The 23,287-nt window shown below is 47.1% G+C and overlaps 1 protein-coding gene across 1 annotated transcript in view; it reads left to right on the top strand.

The window, feature by feature from the left end:
- The window catches only part of LOC309568734 (putative oxidoreductase YteT), a 200,688-nt gene that overhangs the window by 75,632 nt on the left and 101,769 nt on the right, over nt 1-23,287 (top strand). The window contains exons 7-11 of the mRNA XM_082274484.1: nt 3,049-3,156; nt 8,366-8,422; nt 9,664-9,794; nt 14,712-14,766; nt 18,106-18,189. Coding sequence (XP_082130610.1) covers nt 3,049-3,156; nt 8,366-8,422; nt 9,664-9,794; nt 14,712-14,766; nt 18,106-18,189 — 435 coding nt within the window. The remainder of the gene's footprint in view (nt 1-3,048; nt 3,157-8,365; nt 8,423-9,663; nt 9,795-14,711; nt 14,767-18,105; nt 18,190-23,287) is intronic.

The following is a 23,287-nucleotide window of genomic DNA, read 5'->3' as shown; positions in this document are numbered from 1 at the left end:
CTCCATGTAGGTGACTTCTCTTCCCTGATCCTCCATGTAGGTGACTTCTCTTCCCTGATCCTCCATGTAGGTGACTTCTCTGATCCTCCATGTAGGTGACTTCTCTTCTCTAATCCTCCATGTAGGTGACTTCTCTTCTCTGATCCTCCATGTAGGTGACTTCTCTTCTCTGATCCTCCATGTAGGTGACTTCTCTTCTCTGATCCTCCATGTAGGTGACTTCTCTTCTCTAATCCTCCATGTAGGTGACTTCTCTTCTCTGATCCTCCATGTAGATGACTTCTCTATCTGATCCTCCATGTAGATGACTTCTCTATCTGATCCTCAATGTAGGTGACTTCTCTTCTCTGATCCTCCATGTAGGTGACTTCTCTTCTCTGATCCTCCATGTAGGTGACTTCTCTTCTCTGATCCTCCATGTAGGTAACTTCTCTTCTCTGATCCTCCATGTAGGTGACTTCTCTATCTGATCCTCCATGTAGGTGACTTCTCTGATCCTCCATGTAGGTGACTTCTCTTCTCTGATCCTCCATGTAGATGATTTCTCTTTTCTGATCCTCCATGTAGGTGACTTCTCTTTTCTGATCCTCCATGTAGGTGACTTCTCTTCTCTGATCCTCCATGTAGGTGACTTCTCTTCTCTGATCCTCCATGTAGGTGACATCTCTTCTCTGATCCTCCATGTAGGTGACTTCTCTTCCCTGATCCTCCATGTAGGTGACTTCTCTTCCCTGATCCTCCATGTAGGTGACTTCTCTGATCCTCCATGTAGGTGACTTCTCTTCTCTGATCCTCCATGTAGGTGACTTCTCTTCCCTGATCCTCCATGTAGGTGACTTCTCTTCCCTGATCCTCCATGTAGGTGACTTCTCTTCTCTGATCCTCCATGTAGGTGACTTCTCTGATCCTCCATGTAGGTGACTTCTCTGATCCTCCATGTAGGTGACTTCTCTTCCCTGATCCTCCATGTAGGTGACTTCTCTTCTCTAATCCTCCATGTAGGTGACTTCTCTTCTCTGATCCTCCATGTAGGTGACTTCTCTTCTCTGATCCTCCATGTAGGTGACTTCTCTGATCCTCCATGTAGGTGACTTCTCTTCTCTGATCCTCCATGTAGGTGACTTCTCTTCTCTGATCCTCCATGTAGGTGACTTCTCTTCTCTGATCCTCCATGTAGGTGACTTCTCTATCTGATCCTCAATGTAGGTGACTTCTCTTCTCTGATCCTCCATGTAGGTGACTTCTCTTCTCTGATCCTCCATGTAGGTGACTTCTCTGATCCTCCATGTAGGTGACTTCTCTGATTCTCCATGTAGGTGACTTCTCTATCTGATCCTCCATGTAGGTGACTTCTCTTCTCTGATCCTCCATGTAGATGACTTCTCTATCTGATCCTCAATGTAGGTGACTTCTCTTCTCTGATCCTCCATGTAGGTGACTTCTCTTCTCTGATCCTCCATGTAGGTGACTTCTCTTCTCTGATCCTCCATGTAGGTGACTTCTCTATCTGATCCTCCATGTAGGTGACTTCTCTTCTCTGATCCTACATGTAGGTGACTTCTCTTCTCTGATCCTCCATGTAGGTGACTTCTCTATCTGATCCTCAATGTAGGTGACTTCTCTTCTCTGATCCTACATGTAGGTGACTTCTCTTCTCTGATCCTCCATGTAGGTGACTTCTCTTCTCTGATCCTCCATGTAGGTGACTTCTCTTCTCTAATCCTCCATGTAGGTGACTTCTCTTCTCTGATCCTCCATGTAGGTGACTTCTCTTCTCTGATCCTTCATGTAGGTGACTTCTCTTCTCTGATCCTCCATGTAGGTGACTTCTCTATCTGATCCTCAATGTAGGTGACTTCTCTTTTCTGATCCTCCATGTAGGTGACTTCTCTTCTCTGATCCTCCATGTAGGTGACTTCTCTTCTCTGATCCTCCATGTAGGTGACTTCTCTTCTCTGATCCTCCATGTAGGTGACTTCTCTTCTCTGATCCTCCATGTAGGTGACTTCTCTTCTCTGATCCTCCATGTAGGTGACTTCTCTTCTCTGATCCTCCATGTAGATGATTTCTCTTTTCTGATCCTCCATGTAGGTGACTTCTCTTCTCTGATCCTCCATGTAGGTGACTTCTCTTCTCTGATCCTCCATGTAGGTGACTTCTCTATCTGATCCTCAATGTAGGTGACTTCTCTTTTCTGATCCTCCATGTAGGTGACTTCTCTTCTCTGATCCTCCATGTAGGTGACTTCTCTTCTCTGATCCTCCATGTAGGTGACTTCTCTTCTCTGATCCTCCATGTAGATGATTTCTCTTCTCTGATCCTCCATGTAGGTGACTTCTCTTCTCTGATCCTCCATGTAGGTGACTTCTCTTCTCTGATCCTCCATGTAGGTGACTTCTCTTCTCTGATCCTCCATGTAGGTGACTTCTCTTCTCTAATCCTCCATGTAGGTGACTTCTCTTCTCTGATCCTCCATGTAGGTGACTTCTCTTCTCTGATCCTTCATGTAGGTGACTTCTCTTCTCTGATCCTCCATGTAGGTGACTTCTCTATCTGATCCTCAATGTAGGTGACTTCTCTTTTCTGATCCTCCATGTAGGTGACTTCTCTTCTCTGATCCTCCATGTAGGTGACTTCTCTTCTCTGATCCTCCATGTAGATGACTTCTCTTCTCTGATCCTCCATGTAGGTGACTTCTCTTCTCTGATCCTCCATGTAGGTGACTTCTCTTCTCTGATCCTCCATGTAGGTGACTTCTCTTCTCTGATCCTCCATGTAGGTGACTTCTCTTCTCTGATCCTCCATGTAGGTGACTTCTCTTCTCTGATCCTCCATGTAGGTGACTTCTCTTCTGTGATCCTCCATGTAGGTGATTTCTCTTCTCTGATCCTCCATGTAGGTGACTTTTCTACCTGATCCTCCATGTAGGTGACTTCTCTTCTCTGATCCTCCATGTAGGTGACTTCTCTTCTCTGATCCTCCATGTAGGTGACTTCTCTTCTCTGATCCTCCATGTAGGTGACTTCTCTTCTCTGATCCTCCATGTAGGTGACTCCGGAGGATTGCGCTGAAATTGTCTCCACGTGTAAAGAGAACGGAGTCATGCTGGCGGTGGGACACGTTTTGCGCTACCATCCGGTGTCCATACAAATAAAGGTAAGATTGCGCTTTTTTGCAATATTTATGAAGGACTTTGAAATAATTTAAAATTCATCATTCAGTAGGTGAACATGTTGTCCCTGAAGTGAATGTGTTGGAAGCAGAAAACATTGGCAAGTGTAGGGATTGGAGGGGCTCTGACAAGGACCAAATTGTAATGTCTAGACGACTGGGTCAGAGCAACTCCAACACTGCAGCTCTTGTGGGATGTTCGCAGTCTGCTGTGGTTAGGCATGACCAAAAGTGGTCCAACGAAGGAGAACTGGCCAACTAGTGACAGGGTCATGGGAGATCAAAGCTTATTGATGGAGGTGAGGAGAGAAGCCTCATTGATGGAGGGGGGGGGGGGCGCAAGGCTCATTTATGAAGGTGGAGAGGAAGGCTCAATTGATAGAGGTGGTGGGGGCAGGGGTCATTGATGTAGGTGGGAAGGGAAGGCTTATTGTTGGAGGTGGGGAGGGAAGACTCATTGATGGAGGACGGGGGGGGGGGACGACGACTGATTGATGGAGGTGGGGGAGGGAGGGCTCATTGATGGAGGTGGGGAGGAAAGGCTCATTGATGTAGGTGGGAAGGAAAGGCTCATTGATGGAGGTGCTGAGTGAAGGCTTAATGATGGAGGTGGGAAGGAAATGCTCATTGATGGAGGTGGGAAGAGAAGGCTCAATAATGGAGGTGATGAGACCCATTGATGGAGGTGGGGAGGGAAGGCTCATTGATGGAGGTGGGGAGGGAAGGCCAATTGATGGAGGTGGGAAGGAAATGCTCATTGATGGAGGTGGGAGGAGAAGGCTCAATAATGGAGGTGATGAGACTCATTGATGGAAGTGGGAGAGGGAGGGTTCATTGATGGAGGTGGGGAAGGAAGGCTCATTGATGGCGATGGGGAGGGAAGGCTCATTGATGGAGGTGGGGGAGGGAAGGCTCATTGATGGAGGTGGGGAGGGAAGGCTCATTGATGGAGGTGGGGGAGGGAAGGCTCATTGATGGAGGTGGGGAGGGAAGGCTCATTGATGAAGGTGGGGAGAGAAGGCTCATTGATGGAGGTGAGGAGGGAGGGCTCATTGATGGAGGTGGGGAGAGGGAAGGCTCATTGATAGAGGTGAGAAGGGAAGACTCATTGATGGAGGTGGGGGGAAGACTCATTGATGGAGGTGGGGGAGGGAAGGCTCATTGATGGAGGTGGGGAGGGAAGGCTCATTGATGAAGGTGGGGAGAGAAGGCTCATTGATGGAGGTGAGGAGGGAAGACTCATTGATGGAGGTGGGGAGAGGGAAGGCTCATTGATAGAGGTGAGAAGGGAAGACTCATTGATGGAGGTGGGAGGGAAGACTCATTAATGGAAGTGGGAGAGGGAGGGTTCATTGATGGAGGTGGGGGAGGGAGAGCTTATTGATGGAGGTGGGGAGGAAAGGCTCATTGATGGAGGTGGGGAGGGAAGGCTCATTGATGAAGGTGGGGAGAGAAGGCTCATTGATGGAGGTGGGGAGGGAGGGCTCATTGATGGAGGTGGGAGGGAGGGCTTATTGATGGAGGTGGGGGAGGGAGGGCTCATTGATGGAGGTGGGGAGGGAAGGCTCATTGATGGAGGTGGGGAAGGAGGGCTCATTGATGGAGGTGGGGAGGGAGGGCTCATTGATGGAGGTGGGAGAGAAAGCTCATTGATGGTGGTGGGGAGGGAGGGCTCATTGATGGAGGTGGGGGAGGGAAGGCTCATTGATAGAGGTGGAGAGGGAAGGCCCATTGATGAAGGTGGGGAGGGAAGGCTCATTGATGGAGGGGCTGAGTGAAGGCTCATTGATGGAGACGGGAAGGGAAGGTTTATTGATGGAGACGGGAAGGGAAGGTTTATTGATGGAGACGGGAAGAGAAGGTTTATTGATGGAGATGGGAAGGGAAGGCTCATTGATGGAGTTCAAGCATGGTGCCAGATACCACAGCATACCTTCAGAGGTCTAGTGGAGTATATGGCTCAATGGGTCAGGGCTGTTTTGACAGAAAAAGAGGGATACACTCAATATTAGGTGGGGGGTCATAGTGTTATGGCTGATCATTGTATATGTGAATAACTGATATCGCCTATAAGGAATCATCAGGATAGAAGAATGGTGGGTGGCATTGCTAAGTCATAAGACACTGGTAACTTATTGATCTCACATGCCATCACCCATCTCCTGAGTTTGCACTGTGTGTGGTCAGGCAGTCCAAGGCACCCTTCAGATGACCTTTGACCTCCTGACACACCATCTAATGTGTCCAGTAGTAAACCAATGAAAGATCCGGGTATATTGAATCTTCCAAATGTCGGCCATCATAAGTAAAATATAGCCGAATCTTCAGAACTCTGCAGCACCCCTCCCCCTCCATCGCAGTTCTCTGGTATTGTAGCTGGTGGTCCTTGTCCTGTATCCCGGGAACATGGACCTCTTCTTGTTGATGATCTCTGTGCTGTACTTTGCTATATTCCCTGTTAATGATTAGTTCTTGCTGAGAACGAAGGTGACTTTTCTCACCATTGAAGTCGGTTAATGATCAGTTATCATCGTATTTGAGAGTCATTTAAAGGTTAAAAGAAGTTCCCGCTCCAATAAAGAATCGAAATCCTTCACTAGATTAACAGGAAGGGTGAACTTTGCTTCCTTTGGGTCTTGTTAATGTGGGCATCCACAGCCCACAGTAAAACGTCACATTCTTACCAATGGCGCCATCCATGCCTTCAAAATATTCAGTCAAAATTATTGGCACATTGACTACCATGTGATATGACCGACATCTTCTCAATGGATTGACAATGTATCTCGCAAATAGAGATCGGCAACCAGGTGTTCAATGCACATAGGAGCTTCTTTATTACAAACCCATTAGAAATAAAAAGGATCCAGAACACAAGAGATGCTGACGCGTTCCTGTACACATACCTACAACTAAGGCCCACGAGGGCAGAAACGCGTCAGCATCTCTTGTGTTCTGGATCCTTTTTATTTCTAATGGGTATGTAATAAAGAGGCTCTTACAGTATGTGCTTCGAAATCATGGTTGTCAACCTCTTTCTATTTGGATGCCTGTCCGGCTGTTGTCTTGGCACAAATGGGAATGTCCCATATCTCATATTAAGTCTAAGAGTTGCAGCACTGGATTTTTATATTATGGACAATGTTGCTCCCCACAGGTCACAGCTGTAGATGGAGATAAACCATTAGAAAGGTCTTCAGTCTGTCTCCTGATGAGGACAGGAATATAAGAATATTGGGGACACTCAGGGCCCCCGATGGAGGGGTACAGACAGTACTGCCATTCTGGGCTCCATCTGGTCAACAGGGGGGCCTTGGCTCAGCAGTGATGTTGGAGATTTAACCTGCATGCTTTTTGTTCATGTTTGGCCAAACTGCCAGCAGTAATGTGACCCTGTAGACTCTGGTCCGGCCACATCTGGAGTATGCTGTCCATTTCTGGGCACCGGTCCTCAGGAAGGATGTGCTGGAACTGGAGTGAGTCCAGAGAAGGGCAACAAAAATAATTAGGGGAATGGAGGACATCCGCTATGAGGAAAGACTACAAGCACTGAACATATTCTCTCTGGAGAAGAGACGATTGAGGGGGGATATGATATCAATGTACAAATACTGTACTGGTGACCCTAGCATAAGGAACAAACTATTCAGAGAAAGGGAATACAATAAGACACGTGGCCACTCACTAAAACTAGAGGAAAGGCGGTTTAACCTTAAAATACGTAAAGGGTTCTTTACTGTTAGAGCAGTAAGGATGTGGAATTCTCTTCCACAAACAGTGGTATCAGCAGGGAGCATCGATGGTTTCAAAAAACTATTAGATGGGCACATTAAAGACCACAACATACAGGGGGTATACAATGTACAACATACAGGGGGTATACAATGTACAACATACAGGGGTATACAATGTACAACATAGGGGGGTATACAATGTACAACATAGGGGGGTATACAATGTACAACATACAGGGGTATACAATGTACAACATACAGGGGGTATACAATGTACAACATACAGGGGTATACAATGTACAACATACAGGGGTATACAATGTACAACATACAGGGGTATACAATGTACAACATACAGCGGTATACAATGTACTACATACAGGGGTATACAATGTACAACATACAGGGGTATACAATGTACAACATAGGGGGGTATACAATGTACAACATACAGGGGGTATACAATGTACAACATACGGGGGTATACAATGTACGGTTAACAGCAAACACACACATCATAGGTTGAACTGGATGGGCTGATGTCTTTTTTCAACCTCACTAACTATGTAACTATGTAACTATGTGGCTATGTAACCCCATCATGGTCAGCCTGCCCGGGTGTCAGGTTGGCTAATGGTGGAAACACAACAAACTAACAAACATAGAAAACTTTTCACTTTATAAAACAAAACAAAAAAACTTTGTACTATGCTTCATGTTGGAATTATAATATAGTGCAAGTTCCAAACGATTGTTCTTATCGGAGGAAAACTATAACACGCATGTTTCTGCAGGAAGTGCTGCCACGAGTTCCTCTGGTGGCCGGTGGCCTGGATTGATGATAAATTATTGGTCATGTGATCAGAACTGAAGGGCAGGACTTGTGCCGTCCATCCCAAAACCCATTCTGGCAAAGACCATGTGACCTCTGCCATGGCATGGATTTGTGTGACCGGCCACCAGAGGGAGCTCAGGGCATGGTGTGCTCCTCTCTGTCTCCTGTACACCTTATATGAGCCTGCCTGAGAAGATGGCTGGTGACCACTGAATAATCATTCACTACATAAATGACAATTCAGAACATATGAGGCTGTTCTCTAATTGAAGATTGCACACCATAAATTACAGATAATGACTAATCCAGTCCATGTGTTGGTTTTGCGGGGGAGGGAAAGGGAGGAAGACATTCGGCTCAATTCACAAAGCTAACACACCGGGATAAGGATCCTTAAAGTAACAGTCCCAGCTGAGTCCATGGAGATTTGTGACATTATCCATATAAAGATTGTGAATTGAGTCTGTTATCAATGATCATTCCTGGATGGCCAGCCCATGCGGTGCTCTCAGTGACATTGAATTCTATGGATAATCCTCTGATTTGTCCTCAGGGTTATAAATATAAAATTGATTGCTAGAACATTCTCTGCTCTCTCCTCATCTCATTGTGTCCTTGTCTTTAGGAACTGATCGATTCTGGAGTTATTGGGGACATTGTCCACATCCAGCACATGGAGCCAGTAAGTATCCAATGAGAAGAGCTGGACAAGTAATGTCTTCCATCAGGGGTCAAATATTGGACTATAAACGTTGATCTAGGTCTAAATAACCGAATATTGTCCATTGTGTGGGCTCCTTATTCTCAAAGTCGGTGAAGATCTGATCAGATTCTGAATAGAGGGATGGGTGATGGGCCTCGCTGCAGCACATATAGGGCTTCCCTTCAACTGTCACTATTATCTATGGTTGCCCCCACACTTCTCACACCTGCAGACATATTGATACATGTCATTGGGGTATGTGATGCGTGGTTGGGGTATGTGACGCGTGGTTGGGGTATGTCATGCGTGGTTGGGGTATGTCATGCGTGGTTGGGGTATGTGACACGTGGTTGGGGTATGTGACGCATGGTTGGGGTATGTGACGCATGATTGGGGTATGTGACGCGGGGTTGGGGTATGTGACGCGTGGTTGGGGTATGAAATGTATGGTTGGGGTATTTGATGCGTGGCTGGGGTATGTGATGTATGGTTGCGGTATGTGATGCGTGGTTGGGGTATGTGACGCGTGGTTGGGGTATGTGACGCGTGGTTGGGGTATGTGACGCGTGGTTGGGGTATGTGACGCGTGGTTGGGGTATGTGATGCGTGGTTGGGGTATGTGATGCGTGGTTGGGGTATTTGATGCGTGGTTGGGGTATTTGATGCGTGGTTGGGGTATTTGATGCGTGGTTGGGGGTATGTGATGCATGGTTGGGGAATTTTATGCGTTGTTGGGGTATGAAATGTATGGTTGGGGTATTTGATGCATGGTTGGGGTATGTGACGCGTGGTTGGGGTATTTGATGCGTGGTTGGGGTATGTAATATGGGGGTTGGGGTATGTAATGCGTGGTTGGGGTATGTAATATGGGGGTTGGGGTATGTAATGCGTGGTTGGGGTATGAAATGTGTGGTTGGGGTATGTGACGCGTGGTTGGGGTATGTGACGCGTGGTTGGGGTATTTGATGCGTGGTTGGGGTATGTAATATGGGGGTTGGGGTATGTAATATGGGGGTTGGGGTATGTAATGCGTGGTTGGGGTATGTAATATGGGGGTTGGGGTATGTAATGCGTGGTTGGGGTATGTAATATGGGGGTTGGGGTATGTAATATGGGGGTTGGGGTATGTAATGCGTGGTTGGGGTATGTAATATGGGGTTTGGGGTATGTAATGTGTCATTCTGCATTCTATAAATAAAGTTTTTTTTCTTGCTGTGAAGGTGGGATTCTGGCATTTTGCGCACTCGTTTGTGCGAGGAAACTGGCGGAATGAGAGTGAAAGCACGTTTTCTCTGCTGGCCAAATCCTGCCATGACATCGACCTGATCTGTTACTGGATGGGCAAACAAAGGTAGGATGACTTTCCCCGAGTGCGGGGGGTGCAGATCTGGGGCATGCAGCGATCGTTGCTGTTGATGGCCATTACTGCATGCCGCTATCGCTATGTGCGCTTGTAGGAAGATAACTAAACCCAAAAGCTTGTGTATGTGCAGGTTCCCACCTTTATCAATAACCCACAGAGTTCAGGCCAGAGTCACCCCACACCAGCCTGCTCTGTATTCACATTCATATCCTCACCCCACACCCGCCGGCTCCGTGTTCACATTCATGTCCTATGGCTGATGATGGGCTTTCTATGTAATTGGTGTGAATGGAAGCCGAACCTGGAGAGATCTGGAACACAATCCGATTCTAATATTCATTATCTCAGGATTCCCTTTCTGCCCTCTGATTGTTCCGCTGAGCTCACATATCGCTGCTTCCGGTATAATGGACGCGGCTTTATCCTGAAAGTGGAACCTCCCCTCCCCCAATCACCAGGAACTCCGTGTAATCCTCATCCTCCAATCATTATACAGAGAGAGGAAGGGAGATTTACTGGTTTTACATTTCTTCAGTGTCTTCCTGGTTTCTGACCTAGGCCACAATAATGTCATAGATCCCAAGAGTCTTCATGGGAGGAGGGGCTTTCACAGCTAAGCACACCCTCCTGCCTGCATGCCTGAGCTAAGGGAAGATGGATTCCAGGAAGTAAATGCCACATGAATCATGGATGGATGAAGAGATGGATGGTTGGTTGGATAGATGGATGGATGGATGGATGGATGAAGAGATGGATGGGTGGTTGGATAGATGGATGGATGAAGACATGGATAGGTGGTTGGATAGATGGATGGGTGGTTGGATAGGAGGATGGATGAAGACATGGATGGGTGGTTGGATAGATGGATGGATGAAGACATGGATTGATGGTTGGATAAATGGTTGAAGACATGGATGGATAGTTGGATAGATGGATGGGTGGTTGGTTGGATAGATGGATGGATAGATGAAAGTATGCATATGTGGTTGAATAGATGGATGGGTGGTTGGATAGATGGATGGATGAAGACATGGATGGGTGGTTGGATAGATGGATGGATGAAGACATGGATGGGTGGTTGGATGGATGAAGACATGGATGGATGGTTGGATAGATGGATGGATGAAGACATGGATGGATGGTTGGATGGATTGATGGATGGATGAAGACATGGATGGGTGGTTGGATAGATGGATGGATGAAGACATGGATGGGTGGTTGGATAGATTGATGGGTGGTTGGATAGATGGATGGATGAAGACATGGATGGTTGGTTGGATAGATGGATGGATGAAGACATGGTTGGGTGGTTGGATAGATGGATGGATGAAGACATGGATGGGTGGTTGGATAGATGGATGGATAGATGGATAAATGAAAACATGGATGGGTGGTTGGATAGATGGATGGATGAAGACATGGATGGATGGTTGGATAGATGGATGGATGAAGACATGGATGGATGGGTGGTTGAATAGATGGATGGAAGAAGACACGGATGGGTGGTTGGATAGATGGATGGATGAAGACATGGATGGGTGGTTGGATAGATTGATGGATGAAGACCTGGATGGGTGGTTGGATAGATTGATGGATGAAGACATGGATGGGTGGTTGGATAGATGGATGGATGAAGACATGGATGGGTGGTTGGATAGATTGATGGATGAAGACCTGGATGGGTGGTTGGATAGATTGATGGATGAAGACATGGATGGATGGTTGGATGAATGGATGGATGAAGACATGGATGGGTGGTTGGATAGATGGATGGATGAAGACATGGATGGGTGGTTGGATAGATGGATAAATGAAAACATGGATGGATGGTTGGATAGATGGATGGATGAAGACATGGATGGGTGGTTGGATAGATGGATGGAAGAAGACACGGATGGGTGGTTGGATAGATGGATGGATGAAGACATGGATGGATGGTTGGATAGATGGATGGATGAAGACATGGATGGGTGGTTGGATAGATGGATGGAAGAAGACACGGATGGGTGGTTGGATAGATGGATGGATGAAGACATGGATGGGTGGTTGTATAGATGGATGGATGAAGACACGGATGGGTGGTTGGATAGATGAATGGATGAAGACACGGATGGGTGGTTGGATAGATGGATGGATGAAGACATGGATGGGTGGTTGTATAGATGGATGGATGAAGACACGGATGGGTGGTTGGATAGATGAATGGATGAAGACATGGATGGGTGGTTGTATAGATGGATGGATGAAGACACGGATGGATGGTTGGATAGATGGATGGATGAAGACATGGATGGGTGGTTGGATAGATGGATGGATGAAGACATGGATGGGTGGTTGGATAGATGGATGGATGAAGACATGGATGGGTGGTTGTATAGATGGATGGATGAAGACACGGATGGATGGTTGGATAGATGGATGGATGAAGACACGGATGGGTGGTTGGATAGATGAATGGATGAAGACATGGATGGGTGGTTGTATAGATGGATGGATGAAGACACGGATGGGTGGTTGGATAGATGGATGGATGAAGACACGGATGGGTGGTTGGATAGATGAATGGATGAAGACACGGATGGGTGGTTGGATAGATGGATGGATGAAGACACGGATGGGTGGTTGGATAGATGGATGGATGAAGACATGGAAGGGTGGTTGGATAGATGGATGGATGAAGACATGGATGGATGGTTGGATAGATGGATGGATGAAGACATGGATGGATGGTTGGATAGATGGATGGATGAAGACATGGATGGGTGGTTGGATAGATGGATGGATGAAGACATGGATGGGTGGTTGGATGGATGAAGACATGGATGGATGGTTGGATAGATGGATGGATGAAGACATGGATGGATGGTTGGATGGATTGATGGATGGATGAAGACATGGATGGGTGGTTGGATAGATGGATGGATGAAGACATGGATGGGTGGTTGGATAGATTGATGGGTGGTTGGATAGATGGATGGATGAAGACATGGATGGTTGGTTGGATAGATGGATGGATGAAGACATGGATGGGTGGTTGGATAGATTGATGGGTGGTTGGATAGATGGATGGATGAAGACATGGATGGGTGGTTGGATAGATTGATGGATGAAGACCTGGATGGGTGGTTGGATAGATTGATGGATGAAGACATGGATGGGTGGTTGGATAGATGAATGGATGGATGAAGACATGGTTGGGTGGTTGGATAGATGGATGGATGAAGACATGGATGGGTGGTTGGATAGATGGATGGATGAAGACATGGTTGGGTGGTTGGATAGATGGATGGATGAAGACATGGATGGGTGGTTGGATAGATGGATGGATGAAGACATGGATGGGTGGATGGATAGATGGATAAATGAAAACATGGATGGGTGGTTGGATAGATGGATGGATGAAGACATGGATGGATGGTTGGATAGATGGATGGATGAAGACATGGATGGATGGGTGGTTGAATAGATGGATGGAAGAAGACACGGATGGGTGGTTGGATAGATGGATGGATGAAGACATGGATGGGTGGTTGGATAGATTGATGGATGAAGACCTGGATGGGTGGTTGGATAGATTGATGGATGAAGACATGGATGGGTGGTTGGATAGATGAATGGATGGATGAAGACATGGATGGGTGGTTGAATAGATGGATGGAAGAAGACACGGATGGGTGGTTGGATAGATGGATGGATGAAGACATGGATGGGTGGTTGGATAGATGGATGGATGAAGACACGGATGGATGGTTGGATAGATGGATGGAAGAAGACACGGATGGGTGGTTGGATAGATGGATGGATGAAGACATGGATGGGTGGTTGGATAGATTGATGGATGAAGACCTGGATGGGTGGTTGGATAGATGAATGGATGGATGAAGACATGGATGGATGGTTGGATGAATGGATGGATGAAGACATGGATGGGTGGTTGGATAGATGAATGGATGAAGACATGGATGGATGGATGGATAGATGGATGGATGAAGACATGGATGGGTGGTTGGATAGATGAATGGATGACGACATTGATGGATGGATGGTTGGATGGATAGATGGATGGATGTAGACATAGATGGATGGATGAAGACATGGATGGATGGATGAAGACACGGATGGGTGGTTGGATAGATGGATGGATGAAGACATGGATGGGTGGTTGGATAGATGGATGGATGAAGACATGGATGGATGGTTGGATAGATGGATGGATGAAGACATGGATGGATGGTTGGATAGATGGATGGATGAAGACATGGATGAGTGGTTGGATAGATGGATGGATGAAGACATGGAAGGGTGGTTGGATAGATGGATGGATGAAGACATGGATGGATGGTTGGATAGATGAATGGATGAAGACATGGATGGGTGGTTGGATAGATGGATGGATGAAGACATGGATGGGTGGTTGGATAGATGGATGGATGAAGACATGGATGGGTGGTTGTATAGATGGATGGATGAAGACATGGATGGGTGGTTGTATAGATGGATGGATGAAGACATGGATGGATGGTTGGATAGATGGATGGATGAAGACATGGATGGGTGGTTGTATAGATGGATGGATGAAGACATGGATGGATGGTTGGATAGATGAATGGATGAAGACATGGATGGGTGGTTGGATAGATGGATGGATGAAGACATGGATGGGTGGTTGGATAGATGGATGGATGAAGACATGGATGGGTGGTTGGATAGATGGATGGATGGATGAAGACATGGATGGATGGATGGTTGGATGGATGGATGGTTGGATGGATGGGGAGTTTGCTTTGAATATTAAAATTGAATTAAATAAAGTTTTCAGTTGGTGGCCTCAGACAGAGTTGAGTTCCATTTTATGTTCTTCCCTTGTGACACCAACACAGCGAATCGCTTCTCTCCTCCTCCTAGGTGTGTGAAGGTGTCTTCATTCGGAGCGGTCTCCCACTTCACCAAGGAGAATAAAGTAAGTGCACCCCCTGCTATGTCCTCCAGGATGATTTTGAAGGCTCTTTATGACTATAAGGGGGTGTCGGGGGGACACTTTGCTGGGCATGGTGCAGAGCTGTGTATCCATCAGCAGGATCACAGACATCAATAAAAAAAAAGTTTGGCTGGAGTTACACTTTCAAGGTGAATGAATAGTGTGGAGATAACAGCCGTGTGTCTAATGGAATGACAGTCAGAGACTGCAGACATGGTACAGGAGACGGTCAGAGACTGCAGACATAGCACAGGAGATGGTCAGAGACTGCAGACATGGTACAGGAGATGGTCAGAGACTGGAGACCTAGTACAGGAGACGGTCAGAGACTGCAGGCATGGTACAGGAGACGGTCAGAGACTGCAGACATGGTACAGGAGACGATCAGAGACTGCAGACATAGTACAGCTGTGGTTGGAAACTGGAGTCATGCTACGGAACATGGAAGTGAATGGGAACATGTTACAGGAGACTGCTGGGGATCACTGCCTTTGCCTTTGCAGTCCCTTTACAATCCAGTGTTTCCACCACCTATGGGGGTTGATTTACTAATAGTACAGCTTTGGTTGGAGACTGCAGACATAGTTAAGGAGACTGTCAGAGACTGTAGACATTGTACAGGAGACGGTCAGAGACTGCAGACATAGTACAGGAGACTGTCAGAGACTGTAGACATTGTACAGGAGACGGTCAGAGACTGCAGACATGTTACAGGAGACGGTCAGAGACTGCAGACATAGTACAGGAGACGGTCAGAGACTGCAGACATAGTACAGGAGACGGTCAGAGACTGCAGACATGGTACAGGAGATGGTCAGAGACTGCAGATATAGTACAGGAGATGGTCAGAGACTGCAGACATACTACAGGAGACTGTCAGAGACTGCAGACATTGTACAGGAGATGGTCAGAGACTGCAGACATGGTACAGGAGATGGTCAGAGACTGCAGGCATAGTACAGGAGACGGTCAGAGACTGCAGATAGAGTACAGGAGATGGTCAGAGACTGCAGATATAGTACAGGGGATGGTCAGAGACTGGAGACCTAGTACAGGAGACGGTCAGAGACTGGAGACCTAGTACAGGAGACGGTCAGAGACTGCAGACATGGTACAGGAGACGGTCAGAGACTGCAGACATGGTACAGGAGACGGTCAGAGACTGCAGACATGGTACAGGAGACGGTCAGAGACTGCAGACATGGTACAGGAGATGGTCAGAGACTGCAGACATGTTACAGGAGACGGTCAGAGACTGCAGACATAGTACAGGAGACGGTCAGAGACTGCAGACATAGTACAGGAGACGGTCAGAGACTGCAGACATAGTACAGGAGACGGTCAGAGACTGCAGACATGGTACAGGAGATGGTCAGAGACTGCAGATATAGTACAGGAGATGGTCAGAGACTGCAGACATACTACAGGAGACTGTCAGAGACTGCAGACATTGTACAGGAGATGGTCAGAGACTGCAGACATGGTACAGGAGATGGTCAGAGACTGCAGGCATAGTACAGGAGACGGTCAGAGACTGCAGATAGAGTACAGGAGATGGTCAGAGACTGCAGATATAGTACAGGAGATGGTCAGAGACTGGAGACCTAGTACAGGAGACGGTCAGAGACTGGAGACCTAGTACAGGAGACGGTCAGAGACTGCAGACATGGTACAGGAGACGGTCAGAGACTGCAGACATGGTACAGGAGACGGTCAGAGACTGCAGACATGGTACAGGAGACGGTCAGAGACTGCAGACATGGTACAGGAGATGGTCAGAGACTGCAGGCATAGTACAGGAGACGGTCAGAGACTGCAGATATAGTACAGGAGATGGTCAGAGACTGCAGATATAGTACAGGAGATGGTCAGAGACTGGAGACCTAGTACAGGAGATGGTCAGAGACTGGAGACCTAGTACAGGAGACGGTCAGAGACTGCAGACATGGTACAGGAGACGGTCAGAGACTGCAGACATGGTACAGGAGACGGTCAGAGACTGCAGACATGGTACAGGAGACGGTCAGAGACTGCAGACATGGTACAGGAGATGGTCAGAGACTGCAGACATGGTACAGGAGACGGTCAGAGACTGCAGATATAGTACAGGAGATGGTCAGAGACTGGAGACCTAGTACAGGAGACGGTCAGAGACTGCAGACATGGTACAGGAGACGATCAGAGACTGCAGATATAGTACAGGAGATGGTCAGAGACTGCAGATATAGTACAGGAGATGGTCAGAGACTGCAGACATAGTACAGGAGACGGTCAGAGACTGCAGACATGGTACAGGAGATGGTCAGAGACTGGAGACCTAGTACAGGAGATGGTCAGAGACTGGAGACCTAGTACAGGAGACGGTCAGAGACTGCAGACATGGTACAGGAGACGATCAGAGACTGCAGATATAGTACAGGAGATGGTCAGAGACTGCAGAAATGGTACAGGAGATGGTCAGAGACTGCAGACATAGTACAGGAGATGATCAGAGACTGCAGACATGATACAAGAGATGGTCAGAGACTGCAGACATGGTACAGGAGATGGTCAGAGACTGCAGACATGGTACAGGAGACGATCAGAGACTGCAGACATAGTACAGCTGTGGTTGGAGACTGGAGTCATGCTACGGAACATGGAAGTGAATGGGAACATGTTACAAGAGACTGCTGGGGATCACTGCCTTTGCCTTTGCAGTCCCTTTACAATCCAGTGTTTCCACCACCTATGGGGGTTGAGTTACTAAAACTGGAGCTCTCCGAATCTGGTGCAGCTGTGCATGACAGCCAATCAGCTTCTAACTTTAGTTTGTTCAATGAAGGTTTGATAATAAATCCTGGAAGCTGATTGGCTCCCATGCACAGCTGCACCAGATTCTGCACTCTCTAGTTTTACTAAATCTCCCCATGGGGTCCAGGGGCCACACATTGTACTGCAGACCCTCAGGTGGGGCTCCGGGGGCTCTCAGACTAGAGATACTCTATATGGGGTTGGTGGAAAGTTCTCTGGGTCTCTCCTGGTCCTTCTATAAACATGAAGGCATGGCTGGACTGAGCATACCTGTGTATGTGGGGGAGGAGGGGGAATCCTGGTTATTGGAAATACTAATCAGAGGGTGAAGTGATTGATGATTGGTCGGCTGGTGGGTATACCTGACCCCAGGGTGGGATTGGTGTCATTGACCCAGAACCAGCAGATCAGAAGACCTTTCCTCCAATGTGGGGTGAAGCCGATCGCTGATCCTTCTCTTTGTAGGAAGTTATTGGTTACATTGTATCCGCCGGGATCTCTCACCGACTTCCTCTGACTTTATTGCAGCCCAGCGGGGCCAGCAGCCGCTGCCTGGACTGCGCGGTGGAGGAGGCGTGTCCATACTCAGCGCAGAAGATTTACCTCAACAAGGTGAGTCCTCATCCTCTTCTATACACTATATGAAGGTGGCCACTGGGGACAGCTGAAAATGCTGCTTGCTTGGCTGCCATGCTGAGACCGTCTTCAGTGTTGTCACCCAGAACACGCGTACCGTCATTGGTGGAGCTCCTGATCTGCACACTTCTTCTAAGCCAATCACTCAGAAATAAAGCCATCAGATCAGACAGACAACTAGTGAGGTCAGACAGACCCATAGAAGGAATCTCACAAAATAGTAAACCAGGGTGAACAGTGACATCCAGTGGTGCCTGCAGAAACTACAACCGCTATCCTCCCAGATATATACAGTGGGGTCCTAACACCCTGTTACACGTGTGGTCATCCTAGGAAAGAAAGCGTGTTATTCACAGGATCACCCGGGGAAAATAAAGGGAAAAAAAAGGATGAAAAACAAAATAAGATAAATGCACACATCACATCTAGAGACTGATTTATTTATTTATTTCAGGTACTTATATAGCGCTGTCAATTTTACGCAGCGCTTTACATATACATTACACATTCACATCAGTCCCTGCCCTCAAGGAGCTTACAATCTAAGGTCCCTAACTCACATACATACACAGTAGGGCCAATTTTATTTATTTTTTTTATACTGGATCCAATTAACCTACCAGCATGTCTTTGGAGTGTGGGAGGAAACCGGAGTACCCGGAGGAAATCCACGCAGGCACAGGGAGAACATGCAAACTCCAGGCAGGAAGTGTCGTGGTTGGGATTCAAACCAGTGACCCTCTTGCTGCTAGGTGAAAGTGCTAACCACTACACCACTGTGCCGCCCACCACTGATAAGCTATGATTATAAACCAGCTGCCGACCAGTCATGTACCTGGTATGTCACTGGATTATAAATGGCTGTAGCGGATGATATGCAGCTGCAGGCGTCACCCCAGTACTGTTTTTTTTTAGAGCTGGTGGTCACCTCTCTTGTAAAGCAATCCTAGCAGCTAACTAGCCGCTTGATTGCTTTTTTAAGCAGAAGGAGGCTATGGACTGCTCCTCCCCCCCCCCCTCCACATCTCTGCTGCCACCTTCTAAGGCTTCATGGCGCTGTTCCGTCCCACTGGGACACCCAATCGATCAGCCGGCGCTTCCAAGGGCGGATCATAAAGACGAACAAAGTCTGGAACCTCTCTCTTCACCTCTATGATATAGGGAACTGGAAGTAGTGACCTTACGTCAGATTTAAGAGGCGCCATGTTTAAAAATGAAAAGCAGTTGATTGCCTCGACCTTGGCGTTTTGAATGCTTTTAAGTGCAGAGGAGGGATTTGGGGTCTAATTATATAATATTTCGCCGTTACACAGCTGTGCACGTTTTTAAAGTGTGACATGTTTGGTATCTATTTACTCGGCGTAACACCATCATTTATATTGTACCAAAATCGGGTTATGTTTTGTGTTTTGTTTTTGCAATAAAATTCAGAAAAAGGTATTTGTTCCAAAAACATTGCATTTGAAAAACCATTGCGCAAATATGTTGGGACCTAAAAAATTGGGGCACAGGGTGACCAAGAAAATGATGGACTTAATGGACACTGAGAATATGGATTGGATTACTCAAATGGGACAGTAAGAATTATCAACAATATATCTCAAGGAATATATGGAGACTCTGGGACTCTAGACCTAGCTTCCTACTGCCAATAAGAGACGGCTTCACACAGTCAGACTCATAACAGATGCTAATATCATCAGCTCACCCACCTGTCTTCCATACATTGTTGAATATGCTGATTTACTCACCTGTTATCTACAATGGATGCTGTGTTTACACTTATGATAATGTGTATAGTACTTCTGGAGCTCGAGGATGGCAGTCTGCTAGTTAATTGGCTTAGCTGGATTGAATCATTGTCATCTGTTAGTTACTAGTGGGAAAGTAGAATACTGTTTGTGTTGGTTGTTCCTTAGATATGGTAATTATATTTCTGTATACAATTTCATCTGCATATGATAATGTAATCAGGCACCTGACCTGTGTGTGTGGTAATTTAATCAGGAGGGGCATGTCCTCCTGTGTGGTATATATTCTGTGAGAGACTGTTCAATAAAGTTGAGGGTTCCGGTTCTATACAAGTTAAGTTTCGTCTAGTTTTGTATGGGCAGGGGGGGGGGGGGGGCGGCTGGAATATCTGATATCTATGTTCAGACTGGAGGAAGCCGTATACTGATTGAAGTCCACAAGTGCAGTGTGGGTCGCAGTTCCGTTACACACAGAGATAATAATTCTGGGAAACTCACGGAGATAGGAAATTCCGGTAAATCTGGAAATACACAGAGATGGTGAATCTAGGAAATCTGGGAATTCGGGGAAATCTGGGAACTCACAGGGATGGGAATTCTGGGAAATCAGTGAATACACGGAGATGGTGAATCTGGGAAATCTGGGAATTCGGGGAAATCTGGAAACTCACGGAGATGGTGAATCAGGGAAATATGGGAATACACGGAGATGGTGAATCTGGGAAATCTGGGAATACATGGAGATGGTGAATCTGGGAAATCTGGGAATTCGGGGAAATCTGGGAACTCATGGAGATGGGAAATCAGGGAATACACGGAGATGGTGAATCTGGGATATCTGGGAATACACGGAGATGATATTCTGGTAAATCTGGTAATACACGGATAGTAAATCTGGGAGATCTGGGAATACACGGAGATGGGAAATCTGGGAATACACGGAGATGGTGAATCTGGGATATCTGGGAATACACGGAGATGGTAATTCGGGGAGATCTGGGAATACATGGAGATGGGAAATCTGGGAATACACGGAGATGGTGAATCAGGGAAATATGGGAATACACGGAGATGGTGAATCTGGGAAATCTGGGAATTCGGGGAAATCTGGGAACTCACGGAGATGGGAAATCAGGGAATACACGGAGATGGTGAATCAGGGAAATATGGGAATACACGGAGATGGTGAATCTGGGAAATCTGGGAATTCGGGGAAATCTGGGAACTCACGGAGATGGGAAATCAGGGAATACACGGAGATGGTGAACCTGGGATATCTGGGAATACACAGAGATGGTATTCTGGGAAATCTGGGAATACACGGATAGTAAATCTGGGAAATCTGGGAATACACAAATATGGTAAATCTGGGAATACACGGAGATGGTGAATCTGGGAAATCTGGGAATACACGGAGATGGTGAATCTGGGAAATCTGGGAATACACGGAGATGGTAATTCTGGGAATACATGAAGATGGAAATTCTGGGAATACATGGAGATGGGAGATTTAGGAATACATGGAGATGAATCCACACTACATCTGGTATTCCACAGCTCAGACCTTTACAAAGGACACTGCTAAAGGGCCGGCTATTAAGGGAATCTTTTGTGCCGAGTCGGCTGCTCAGAAGATTGCCATCTGTTCATTAGAGGCCGGCCAGCCTCCAGCAGAAGTGGAGGAGACAGAATGGACCCAAGAAGTGCCATTGAATAGGAGAGAAAAGGAGGCCACGGCCTGTGTGGCGGCATACAATAGGCCCGTGCCGTCTGGCAGCAGCCAAACACAAGACACTCACAATGCATCTGCTCAGCAGACGGCCGGAGCGCCCCGCTCTCCTTTCTTCTCTTCTCTTTGTAGCCAAGAAAATCAGACATCTGCTCAGGCTGTGCGACGGGAAATGTCTTCCCTGCTTGTGCCGCAGTCTGCTTATTAAATGGCTTTAGGCGGCTAATGCTACAAACAGTAAAGGTCAGAAGTGTGTTCATAGCCTGACCACTGAGCAGCCTTCATTATAGTCTGACCACTGAGCAGTCTTCATTATAGTCTGACCACTGAGCAGCCTTCATTATAGTCTGACCACTGAGCAGCCCTCATTATAGTCTGACCACTGAGCAGCCTTCATTATAGTCTGACCACTGAGCAGCCCTCATTATAGTCTGACCACTGAGCAGCCCTCATTATGGTCTGACCACTGAGCAGCCTTCATTATAGTCTGACCACTGAGCAGCCTTCATTATAGTCTGACCACTGAGCAGCCCTCATTATAGTCTGACCACTGAGCAGCCTTCATTATGGTCTGACCACTGAGCAGCCTTCATTATAGTCTGACCACTGAGCAGCCTTCATTATAGTCTGACCACTGAGCAGCCTTCATTATGGTCTGACCACTGAGCAGCCTTCATTATAGTCTGACCACTGAGCAGCCCTCATTATAGTCTGACCACTGAGCAGCCTTCATTATGGTCTGACCACTGAGCAGCCTTCATTATAGTCTGACCACTGAGCAGCCCTCATTATAGTCTGACCACTGAGCAGCCTTCATTATAGTCTGACCACTGAGCAGTCTTCATTATAGTCTGATCACTGAGCAGCCTTCATTATGGTCTGATCACTGAGCAGCCTTCATTATAGTCTGACCACTGAGCAGCCTTCATTATGGTCTGATCACTGAGCAGCCTTCATTATAGTCTGACCACTGAGCAGCCTTCATTATGGTCTGACCACTGAGCAGCCCTCATTATGGTCTGACCACTGAGCAGCCTTCATTATGGTCTGACCACTGAGCAGCCTTCATTATAGTCTGACCACTGAGCAGCCTTCATTATAGTCTGATCACTGAGCAGCCTTCATTATAGTCTGACCACTGAGCAGCCTTCATTATAGTCTGACCACTGAGCAGCCTTCATTATAGTCTGATCACTGAGCAGCCTTCATTATAGTCTGACCACTGAGCAGCCTTCATTATAGTCTGACCACTGAGCAGCCTTCATTATAGTCTGACCACTGAGCAGCCCTCATTATAGTCTGACCACTGAGCAGCCTTCATTATGGTCTGACCACTGAGCAGCCTTCATTATAGTCTGACTACTGAGCAGCCCTCATTATAGTCTGACCACTGAGCAGCCTTCATTATGGTCTGACCACTGAGCAGCCTTCATTATGGTCTGATCACTGAGCAGCCCTCATTATAGTCTGACCACTGAGCAGCCCTCATTATAGTCTGACCACTGAGCAGCCCTCATTATAGTCTGACCACTGAGCAGTCTTCATTATAGTCTGACCACTGAGCAGCCCTCATTATGGTCTGATCACTGAGCAG

Source organism: Pelophylax lessonae, assembly GCF_965119305.1.
Source record: "Pelophylax lessonae genome assembly, chromosome: 12".
NCBI lineage: Eukaryota > Metazoa > Chordata > Amphibia > Anura > Ranidae > Pelophylax > Pelophylax lessonae.
The sequence above is the reverse complement of the archived record's forward strand: the minus strand, read 5'-3'. Positions and strand labels throughout refer to the sequence as shown.